At 38.4% G+C, this 12,622-nt stretch overlaps 1 protein-coding gene across 1 annotated transcript in view; it reads left to right on the top strand.

The window, feature by feature from the left end:
- Sbp2 (SECIS-binding protein 2) overlaps positions 1 to 12,622 on the top strand; it is a 155,439-nt gene that overhangs the window by 130,532 nt on the left and 12,285 nt on the right. The window contains exon 5 of the mRNA XM_067156742.2: positions 5,865 to 5,957. Within this exon, the coding sequence (XP_067012843.2) occupies positions 5,865 to 5,957 (93 nt within the window). The remainder of the gene's footprint in view (positions 1 to 5,864; positions 5,958 to 12,622) is intronic.

Raw genomic sequence — 12,622 nt, 5'->3', positions numbered from 1 at the left:
TTCGGGATCACGACGGGCGCTGCTGTCCTTCCTCGGTTACCGGATAACGTTTTGTCTGACATTAAATTCTAGTTTGTCTATAATTACCTTGACGATTTGGTAAACTTCATTGAAACCTTCGAGGAACACCTGGTCCATCTCAACGGAGTCCTTGAAAGACTGTGTAAAGCAGGTCTAACCCTTAAGGCTAGCAAGGTTTCTGTTTGCACACCCCCATATGTCCTTCTTAGGCCATATTGTGTCGGGGAAAGGTGTTTCTATCAATCAGTCTCGTACTGCCGCCATCCAAAATGTTCCCACGCCAAAAGATGTCAAGGCTGTAGCCAGATTTATTGGCATGGTTAATTTTTTTCGCAAATCCATTCCCAATTTTGCTGAACGGGCAGCCCCGTTAAATGCCTTGAAGAAAGGATGCCAAATTTGTGTGGGGTGATGCCCAACGTGAAGCCTTTTGCGACTTGAAATCCACCTTATGTAACGCTCGTGTGCTGGCTATGCCAGACTTTTCTAAATGCGTCATCCTTCAAACTGATGCCTCTTCCACAGGCATATCTGGTGTTCTCCTTCAGGAATTTGAATAGGTGCTTCCGTCCTATTTCTTATGCTTCTCATTCTCTGATCCTGCTGAACGAAACTATTCCATTTATGATTTGGAAGCCTTAGCTGTTGTCTTCTCTTTAGAGCATTTCAGAATGTGCCTGGAACATCTGCCTTTCGATCTTGAAACTGATAATCAGTCGTTGAGTTGGATACTGGCCAAGCCAAGAAGGACCGGTCGTGTTGCGCGCTGGGCAGTATGCATCTCTGCCTTCCAATTTGAAACTCGTCACATTCGGGGCACCGAAAACGTTGTGGCTGATGGCCTCAGTAGGATGTTCTATCCAGGCAGCTCTGATCCTCAATCAGAGCCTGCAGACCCCTCTCCTGAACAAGTAATTGCCTGTGTGAATGTAGTTGTCACCGACTCTCCCTTCCTTTTCAAAGATATAACTAAACATCAGGAGGACGACGCTGAGTTAAAACCTATTATCGACAGGATTAAATCTGGTAAACATGTTAAGCCTTACGTCCTTAAGAATGGTGTCTTGTGTTGTCGTGTTCGCAGTCACAGAGACCCCAAAATTGTCGTCCCAACTAACCTAGTTCTGGTTCTCTTCAAGCATTTTCATGAATCCTCAGAGGGGGTCATCTGGGCGTTTTTAAAACTAGAGAGAAAATTCGTAAACACTTTATTTGGAAATCCATGGATGGTTGGATCCGCACCCTTGTCAAATATTGTAAGACTTGCAACATCAGTAAAACCGCTCCTGATACTCGCCTAGGTCTGATGTCTTCCGAGCAAACTTCTCATCCAATGGAGATATTGTTCGTAGACTACATTGGTCCCTTCCCAAGATCACACACCTGCCATCATTTCATACTTGTGTGTGTTGACGCCTTTTCGCGTTTTACGTGGCTGTTCCCAACTCGTATGGTTAATGCCAACACTACTATCTCGTGCTTGAAACAGATATTTGCTTCATTTGGACCCTGTCAATTTTTGGTGAGTGTCCAGTTCCAAAATTTCTGTTGCTCATATAACCACTACACCATATTACCTGAGGCCAAATTATGCTAAAGGAGTGAATCGTAATCTGCGGTCCACTCTCATCGCTTATCACTCTGCTGACCACTCCAAGTGGGATTTATCACTAAATTGGTTGTCGTTTGCCTTTAACACCGCCGTCCATGAAAGCTACAACCAAACTCCTGCTTTGTTAATATTGGCCTTTACTCCAAATTCTCCACTATCAAATCTGTGGGCAATTAATGATCTTCTGCCTTACGACGTCAGCCCAGAAAAGATCCGAGCTAATTGGCACCGTGCACGAAAAACTTAAGAGTTTTATACACTAAACTCCAGCATAATTACAACCACGGGCAAAGGCCGCACAATCTCTCTGGCTGACCCGGTCAGTAATGCTGTGGACCATGTTATCAGTAAGTTGGCCCCCAGATTTCGAGGTCCTTGCACCATGATCCCGAGAGGAAAATTATCAGCAGAGTCCACCTCTCTCAGATAAAGGTACCTTAAGTCGTATAGGGAGGGGTAAATACCATTGTTGGTGATGCTGTAGATTTAGTTGTAAGGTATTTGTAAGTTTTTAAAGGTGTATAAAGTATTTGTAAGTTTTTTGTTGTGAGGTATTCGTAATATTTTAGACGCTGGCCAGCAAGTATTAGTTATATCTATACCCTAATCATAAGTGATTTGAGTAATTGAATCATAAATCATAAAAATTGTAATTGATGTGTGTAAATACATTAGGTATCCTCAAGCATTTATCTCCCTTAGTGTAATGAGTTTAGGAAAGTTATAGTTTAGGGTCACTGATTGGAATTTATTCCCCTAACAATTTCGGGCTCTGTTAAACTCCTGTAGTTTACTCTCACCCCCACCATATCCTTCTCTATAATGTACGGATAGTGCTTGCCCCGGGGCTAGGTGCCCTAATGTCCCTGGTGTGGGAAGGGGTTCTCTACATGAAATTCGTTGAACCACCAGTTGGGTGACTCTATGCTAGTCAGTAAATTAAAGACAGAACACAAACCATCCTTTGAAAGCGGGCTTCACTGCCAACGACATCACTTCTGCCTTGTAAAGTACTGAAGATATTAGAACTGTTTTCTACCCAATACTAACCAGCATGTTGTTTACTAAATATTGCATCGTCTTGCATTTGTCATCCACAGAAATTCACCACAAATTAGTTCCATAAGTTTGTCATCGATTTTATAATAACAGACCGTGTGAATGGGGAAGATACGTCATGAATACGAAGATAATCCCCAGAAAAAGTATGGAAGGTGATCATAGATTATTGATTTTGGAGTTAAAACAAGTGAAAATTCCTAAAATTTTATTGAAGAAGAAACCAAAGATCTGGATGTGGGAATTGGAGGAGGAGGAGGATAAAAGAATGGCATTCCAAGATTGTATAAAAAGGAAGTTGCCTAACACAAAAATACGAAGTGGAGAAGAGTGGGACAATTTAAGACAGACACTTGTGGAAACAGCAATTAAGGTATGCAGGAAAACAAAAGCAAAGGTTAAGGTAAAGGAGACGCAGTGGCAGACAGGCAGAATAAAAAAAAATAAAAAAGGAACAAGGTGAGGAAAGAAATGGATAAGGAAAAGCAAAAATATCAGAGGGATGAGAATAAGATTAGAAAGGTTACATGTGGAATACAAAAGATTGAAACTACAAGTAAAGAGGAGTATCAAGGAAGAAAAGGAGAAATGTTGGGGAGAGTTTACCAACAAAATTGAGCAAGATAGTCGAGGAAATCAGAAACTATTATACAGAGTAATAAATTCGAAAATAATAAATCAAGAAAAAATCAAGGTATTAGAGATGGAAGATGGATCCATAGTACATTATGAAAAGGGTCTTCAGAAGGTGATGGCAATGTATTTGGAAAAACTTTATAATGAGGATGACTGCTCGGAGAAAGAAGGAGATAAAAAAATGGAAATAATAATGGAGAAAAAGAAGAGAACCCGATAACATGGTTGGAACTTGAAAGGGCAATGAATGCAATAACCAAAGGTAAAGCAAGTGGAAAAGACGAATTCAATGCCGATATGATTAAGGCAGCAGGGAGCATTGGACTAGAGTGGCTATACAGGGCCCTCAATGCCATATGGAAGGATGAAAGGATACCTGAAGATTGGCAACAAGGAAGCATTGTAGCACTGTTGAAAAAAGGAAATAGGAAGAAATGTGAAAATTAAAGAGGTATAACCCTATTATCACATGGGCTAAAAATAATGGAGAAAGTCATTGAAAAACACTGAGGGATATAATAGAAACACAGTTAGAGGAAGAACAATATGGCTTTAGACCAAATAGATGAACAATAGACTTGATATTTACAGTGCGAACAATAATGGAAAAACATGTGAAAGGAACAAGGAAATCATATTCGTATTTTTGGATTTGGAAAAAGCTTATGATACAGTTAAGAGAAAACATGTATGGGAATGCCTACTGAAAAAGAATGTACCAAAATCATTAATTAACAAGATAAAAATGTTGTATCATGATAGTAAAAGCAGTGTACAAGTGAGGAGTGGTGACTCTGAAACATTTTATACGAAAAAAGGTCTCAAGCAAGGAATTGCACCGTCGCCATTATTGTTTATTATATTGATGCACAAAATCATAAAATGTGTAAAACAGAGTATCAGTAGTGATGAAGTGAATGCTTTGGTATTTTCAGATGATGTGGTGATTTGGGTAAAGGGAGAAAAGGAAGTACAAAGGAGACTGGACATTTGGAATCAAAATCTGAAGGAGTTTGGAATGGTAATTAGTAAGAAGAAAACTGTAGTCATGCACTGTGGAAAAGAGAAAGAGAGAAGCCAAGTGAACATAGACAGAGAACGGTTAGAGAATGTAGAACAGTTTACATATCTGGGTAGCAATATTAATGGAAGTAATGAAATTAACCCTGAAATTAATAACAGACTAAGTAAAGGTACAACATTTTATCGTCAAGTCAGAGAGCTTTTATGGGATGACAAGTACCCAAGAGAACAAAATTAACATATAAACAGTATTTCAAACCCATTGTAACATACGGACTAGAAATGCTGGTAACTGATAAGAGACAAGATAGTAAGATCCAAGCAGTAGAAATGAAATTTTTAAGAACATCGGTTAAAAAGACAAGAAGAGATAGAATTCAAAATATTAAAATCAGAGAATGGCTAAATATAGAACTGTTAGTACAGAACATACGGAAAGCAAGACTGAGATGGTTTGGAATGTAGAAAGAATGGGAAAGAAATTGTAAAGAGAAGGTAAGGGAAAGAGACCAGTTGGAAGATTGAGAAGAAGGTGGATGGATCAGATTTGTAAGGACATTAGAGAAGCTGGATTGGATGTGGTGGAAGTAATGGAGCAGGAAAAGTGGAAGGACAGAAAGGAGTGGAGGAGGCTTGTTAACCACACCCGGGTGACTGGAGTGGGACATTGATGATGATGATGAAGTTTTTCAGGAGATGTCTGAAATTGCACTGATTTCCATGATTATAATTTTTACAACACCCCATTTATACTTTATTCTTTGTTAAAAACCTCTTAGTATGTATATTCCTTGTATTATTAACTATTACCATAACATCTCATTTCACTTGTTATTATTTAAAATAACATTGTCTTAGGATTTCGCCACAAATGATCTTTGCTCCAATACGGCTGATGATGACCCCTAGATGGGTCAAAACTAGTACCGTATAATTTGTAATTTTGTGAATATATTATAGTATTGAAAAGGTGGAAACGTTTACGTTATTATTATTATTACTTATATACTTTTATCTGAAGTCAATTTTTTCAATGTTGGCAGTACAGAAACAAGAAGTACATGAAAATTTTCAATCTTTGGAAGTCCTAAGGTAATTAAAATCTTCTCATTTTGATCTGGGAGGAGTTTCACTCTACCCTACACTATTACTGTATTAGGTCTAAATGTTTATGGTTTTCCAAATAGCAAACACTAAATCTCCAAAGATGCTGACGAGTTTCATTTCCTACTTTGATATGCTTAACTTTCATTATTTAATTGTTGTGTGAGATGTGGATAAATACCTCATTCTCTGTCCACAGAACAAGCTGAAGGTGATGTTGGAGGCTCTGGCAGCAGCACAACTACAGTACAGGAGACTGTATTAGCTCTAAATGTTTATGGTTTTCCAGATAGCAAACACTAAATCTCCAAAGATGCTGAGGAGTTTCATTTCCTACTTTGATGTACTTAACTTTTATTATTTAATTGTTGTGTGAGATGTGGATAAATACCTCATTCTCTGTCCACAGAACAAGCTGAAGGTGATGTTGGAGGCTCTGGCAGCAGCACGACTACAGTATAGAAGACTGACGCAGCAGGACGAGAGTGTGGCTGCCCACGAGGTAGTCTCCTAGTCATAGTATTGTACATATGGGGGGAGGTAGCATGTTGTTCACACATCATATTGTTCCCAGAGCATTTCACTTACCTTCACAGCTAACAAGCCTCATTGAACCCTAGGTACCTTTTATGAAGAACTCCCTCCTGACTTACTCAAGATTGACTTGCTCTCTACAGACCCACATAACATTCATGCAAAAGTATCTTGAAGTTTCTGCTCCAGATCATTCCAGGCACCTTTCCATTGGTAGGCCACTTCCAGCTTCCATATCTCGTCGCTCCACTCACATTGTCACTTCCTATCGACATCGTAGCCTTCCGCACTCTCGACATCGTAGCCTTCTGCACTCTCGACCTTCATGTCTAAACTTCCTGCCTTGCATTACTTACTCTCTATTTACCTCCAAAGTCTGATTTCTTGAATATCCTCCTCACCTGTTTGTACCAGCAATCATTCTTCCTACTTTCTTACCTCCAACTAGTATGCCAGCTCACTCCCATATTGCAGGGTCAGAGCGGTGTAGGTATAGTTTTGTACAGAAATTGACTTTGATCACAAATGTGGCTAGTGTGCTGTTAACTTCTTCACTGTCAGCCCGTGCATATACCTTGTGGGAGATTTGTGACTTTTCAGTGCAATATGCATGCATATGTTATCTGTTGGATATCATTGGAAAGAGTACAAATTGTTCTGTGGCAATGGAGACAAGTGATCAATCTCTCCAACTGCTTTTGTTTATGGGATGTTTTCCAGTTCAGCCACTTGATGATCATGTAAAAATGTAATTATACTGTGAATGTGACTCATTTGTTGAAAGTGAAGTTCTAGGTATCAGTTTGCAAGCGCAGGTATTACATTTTCAGATACTGCATCGTCTTTTGACAAGACACAATTTACAGGACATCCAGGGTCTTCACACAGGGCAGGCAATTAGTAACCTGCAAGAACAGTGTAGGAAATGCGTTAATGAGGTTCCACCAATGAAAACGACACTACGTTCTTGGGGGAAGAAAGGCGTTCATGAGAGGAAGTGTGAACAGAAGATGCGCTTGTGTGCTGTTAGTGTGTTATTTGAGGGCTCCACAGTGAAGTCCGCTGAGCTCAACGTTCCACAATCGACTTTGTTTGGTCACATGAAGACGGAGGCCATATTGTATAACCCTCATGAATGAGCTATCCGACACAGACTGTCTTGAAGCATGTTGATCTCTTCTGGCAACGTTCAAAACCGACATATTGTTGCAACTATAACGGACGCACATAGAAACTCATACTACCCTGCACGGACAGACACAACACACCACTCACTGACATAATTTAAGGCATTTATTTTATATGAATACAGTAAAACGTTAATTCTAAGTCATTGGGACGCTAAAATCGGACTGCGAATTACGTGATTTTGAATTAACCGCCGCTAACTTGAAATTGAGAAATGCCAACCCCTGCTACATCTAATCACCTTAATTCACAGTTAAAGCTTTCAAATGCCATGGAAAAAATAATTTGTGAAATGTATCCAACAAGGTGCATTTATTGAAATAATGCTCTTGGATAACGCCATACACTGTCAAACGTAACCTCACACCCGGGAAAAATAAAACACCCTTCAAAGACAAAGAGTAATCTACTGTATATGCTCGACATAATTGAAGCAAATAGTTATAACCTATTTGATTTAAGTTCAGTATAAAACACTTGCACAGGGGAACCAACAAAACAAACTTTAAAAACCCGGACATACATATATTTAACACAAATATTAAGAATAATAATATATTACTTTGTATAGTACCTGAAAAGTTCGCAAATGTCTAATGGTCCAGTAGGGTGGTTGTTTTTTTTTGTTGGTCACACATTAGGCTTATTGCCTTCAAAGGAAGAATGTATGAAAGGTTGCTTCATCTTTTTTTTTTTTTTATCATCCCAATTGCCAAAGAGAGTGTTAACCGCAGCACATCCTAACAATCCAAGAAGAAACAGTGATAGTGAGGATGCATCTCTTCCTTAGGTGCTTTCTTCAAGTTTCTAATAAACTGGAACTCATCACATTTAGGATGTCAAACAATATTTAATCCTTAATGAGGTTACAAGGTGACAAGAATTCTCTATCTTCTACAGGGACTTCTGGACAATTTGATGTCCACTTTCTAACATGAAAATGTGCACTATTAAGCATGGACGAAATTTCTGATTGAAGCTCCTGGGCTTCTTCAATTGAGCTAGTACCTGTCAACAGATCATCAATATTTAAAAAAAAATCTCTGTGTTTGTCAGCAAATTGAATTAGACATCTTGTAGCAAGAAAGGGGGCCAAAACTTGTACCGCATGTAACCAATAGTAAGACAGTACTCCTTGATCTCTTCATCAGAAGATTCACACCAGACAATTTTCTGAAGATTTCTGTGATCAGGTTGAATTAACACACATCGGTACATCCATACAAAGGCTGTGCAGGAAGTGGACTTGCACAGTTCAACTAACACACCGTTCAATCATGACAATTATGGCAATCATGACTTCTTCTTTTAAAATGCCACACTATAGACTTTTTTTTACTTTTTTAGTATTTTAAAGTGTTTTGCTGGAATTTGAAGGACAAATCTTAAAGAAACTTTTATAGTAATACATTGTTGAACTTCATAACTCACATTACCAAAGAAGGAATGTAATTTCAACAAGAATTTTATATCATAGTTTATGTGGTGTGTGTAGTCCTACTTTTAATACAATCATATTTGTACTGTGTTCATTTCGTAGGAAGTCCTAATAAATTTCTGGTTACTAGGAAGGTAGCCTGCATCTTCTATTTTGATACCAGCCTCGTTTGCTTCATTTCTAATCTTGTCTTTCCTGGTCTGTTGACTGGATTTTACTATTTGCCTTGTACATGTTTCGAGTCCGTATGAAGTAGATATGAAACATGGTCGGTTTTGTTTTCTCGAGTAATTTATCATCCCACTTGAAAATAAAATCGAAAAGCTTCCCGAGTCCTATTAACTATTTCTTGGTTTATTGTGTTATCTTTTGAAATGGTACTTCCAAGGTGTTTGTAGCAGAGTTTGCTCCAGGAAAATGTTTGAAACTGTGCCTTTCCTGTTGATAGACATGTTGACAGTTTGTTTAGTTCATATTCTTTAAACTTGCCACTTGAAAGATTTACTTTCTCCTGTACTTCTGCTTCATTTTCTCCCCAGATGAGAACATCATCTGCAAATATTAGAGTGCTAGACTAATGCAGTAGAAGTCTGCTAGAACAAGTACGGCATGTAACAAGAACCCCGTTATAACGGCAGTTCTTGTCTGTCCTTTCAAATTTCCTGTGTGAGGACATAATATGCAAAAGCCACCAAGTCTGCATTGGCAAAATTTTCAGAAATTGACAAAAGCATGTCTCTGCTTTAAAATGTGTACTTATCATGTGTGTATTGGACAAGTGATATGCAAGGGGTTTGCGAATAATATGAGCAAAGAAAAATAAACGTATACCTATTATTTTTGCTGTAAATGTTGATTTTATTTTAGACTTGTAAGTTCTTTTGGAACATGATAGTAATCATCAAACTGGACTAGTTGGTCGTGTGATCAGGGCCACACGGCTGTAAGCTTGCATCCGGGAGATAGTGGGTTCGAATCCCACTGTCGGCAGCCCTCAAGATGGTTTTCCATGGTTTCCCATTTTCACACCAGGCAAATGCTGGGGTTGTGCCTTAATTAAGGCCATGGCTGCTTTCTTCCAACTCCTAGGTCTTTCCTATCCCATCGTTGTCATAAGACCTATCTGTGTCTGTGTGACGTAAAGCAACTAACAAAAGTAATCATCAATTCAAAATTCTGTCATGTTGTTGAATGAGAAGGTAAGTCTCTGCAATCAAGTATTTTGCATTAACAATGAAATATTTCAATAATAAAAAGCTTTCTACAAATGTAAATTCAAGAATAATGGTTAACTGAATTAGTTATGGTTCACCAAATAGATCTTGAAAATCATAACACATTCCACCTCATTCAACTGTCAGATCAGGCACACATTCCCTTTACAGGCAGGTGATCTTCCACTAATTCAGGTACATTTTCATTGGAAGTATTGATGAATTCCTTGTAGAATTTGAGCCGCACTATTTCTTGCCATTCCATTCCAAAGTTCTTTCTCAGTAGGTTGTCTATGTCTGCAAGTTTTCTTTTTTTTCACTTAGACACCGTTTGGAGGAATACTAAGAATAGTGTTCCCTAATCTCTTTCCATTCTTGAGAATACTTTTAGGAATACATAGATCAGTACGGTAATGTGCTTCATCCTGAACTGTATTATTCTCTTGATTTGAGAGATTAAGACGGTGGTTCCTGAAATTCCTTGCTGAAATGTTTAAAGTCATTGTTGATTAAATGAACGTTTCCAAATCGTGAGTAAATTTTATGAGACTCTCGAGGATGGATTACGCTAACAACTTTCTCTATGTGCTGGTAGAAATCATTGTCCGGTCACTGCGTAAACAATTTCAGTACCAGTGGGGCAGATTCAAACAACCGCCACCACAGGGTTTTTATTCTGCCCTCCATATCCATCTGCTACTAATTGAATGCATCTGATGTTTGTAAAATCAGTGCTGGAAGTGCAGCGGATATTGCATTTGCACCCTTGTTCCTGTCACACTCTGACCAGTTTCTTTGTTAACCTTTGATTGGGAAAAGCCCTCTACTATTGTAATAGCAGGACTGGTCAGGAGCTTATGGTTCATTTTTCTTGACAAGTGGTCCCCACCTAATAACCTACCAGATGTTTAGCCACTGATTGCACACAATCCTAAGAAAGTCTGTAGGAATTAATAATCTGTTTGTGGCTTGCACCTGTTGTTGATTTAGACTGTCAGTTTTCTAGACCATTTGTGTTTCGGTATGAAACTATCCTGATTCATGGAAATGTTCGGTGTTGTGCATAGCCACGCGCTTGATGTGGCTTCCCAGCATGATTGTAAGTTGGATAAACCGGCAATGACTTTACAGAATATCTGTAACAATAATAAACATTGTTGTCAGAATGGTAGTTTCATTTTATAGCATTGCCTTAAAACAGTACTAAGGTAGTGAATGAAATTCCATAGCTAAACAACTAAATATACATACCTTATCGTCTTTTCTCTCTCATGTTTTTGGTTGCTAGGATACGCTTTTTGCTTCCTACCTCTACCTAGATCACATTGAATTATCTTCCATGTTAATATATTTCTTGATAATTTAAGTGAATGTATGTGATCTTACGACCTGATAAACAGCTGTGAATACAGAATAAAGACAGGAACTATGTCCCGTGAGACGGATGAGAAGTTTCGTTGGCTCCTGTGGACTTGGAGGTTCTTGCTTGAAACTGCAAATTTCTACGTGCAGTTATAACATAAAATGGCAGGTTTTGCTTATGAGTAATAAAATATAAACAAAGAATTCTTCATTGCGCACATAACGGCGTATACAGCTTCTAAATGTTAGCAATTGGACTTGGTTGCTTTTGCACATTATGTCCTCATATTAAACTGTGTATTATCCTTCGGTTACAGTGAGAGCCCTATCACGGACGCATCCATTATTACGAGCGACTAAGCATGTGCAATTTTTTTCGTTACCGACATTTATGCACCCAGCAATTATATTGCATGCGATCGATTATCTTCAGTATCGTTTCCTCACTATGTCCACTAGCAAGCTCTCTCGTCAACATTCGAAGGCAATGTCAGAGTCGATTAGTAATATCACTCGACTGCTGTTCCTTAAAGAAAAATGGAAATGAAAGAGGAGAACATCTTTTCGTGATAAAAGCGTAAATAACATGTCCAATAGCAGTTGTTAACTCTTAAAAATAAAAGCTGAAGTAAACGATTGCTTAATTTTAATAGTAAATACTGCAATTAAGTAAGAATGTGATACACCTCAAGAAATGGCAGGGAGCATTGATTTCAAGGGTTAAGTTTATATTTTCTCGTGTCTGGTTAAATTTCGGAAAGGCTATTATCATGTAAATGTATACGGTAGTGAGAAGGTTATCATTTCTCTACTGGCAGGACGCTGTTTGAATAAAAAAGCTGAAACATTTGCCACAAAATGCAATTGATCATCTTCACTACGGTATAGTTTTCTCGCTGTATGCACTTGTGAGCTCTCTCGTCGACATTCGAAGGCAATGTCGGAGTCCCATCAACTGCTGTTCCATAAAGAAAATCAGAAATGAAAGAGAAGAACACGTTTTCATAATAAATATGTAAATAACGTGGTCGATAGCAGTTGTTAACCCATTAGAAGTAAAGGCTGAGGAAACAGTGGCGGCTCGTGACAAAATTTTTAGGGGATTCACAACATTTTTGTTCATGTCTCAAATCAGCAAAAAAGTAACATAGGTACATAAATCACTTCACTAAAATTTCCCTGTTCGGTTCCTTTTTCACAAATAATATGGTAGAATCCCTATAACCGAGGACAAATTTTATACTAGACTAATCTGTTAGTGTAGAACAAAAGTAATATTCATAATAACTTTTCTTCTTCTTCTTCTTCTTCTTCTTCTTCTTAATCTGTTTACCCTCCAGGGTTGGCTTTTCCCTCAGACTCAACGACGGATCCCACCTCTACCGCCTCAAGGGCAGTGTCCTGGAGCGTGAGATATTGGGGAGGACGACC

This window comes from Anabrus simplex, chromosome 12 (assembly GCF_040414725.1).
Source record: "Anabrus simplex isolate iqAnaSimp1 chromosome 12, ASM4041472v1, whole genome shotgun sequence".
NCBI lineage: Eukaryota > Metazoa > Arthropoda > Insecta > Orthoptera > Tettigoniidae > Anabrus > Anabrus simplex.
This window is presented reverse-complemented; position numbering and strand designations above follow the sequence as displayed.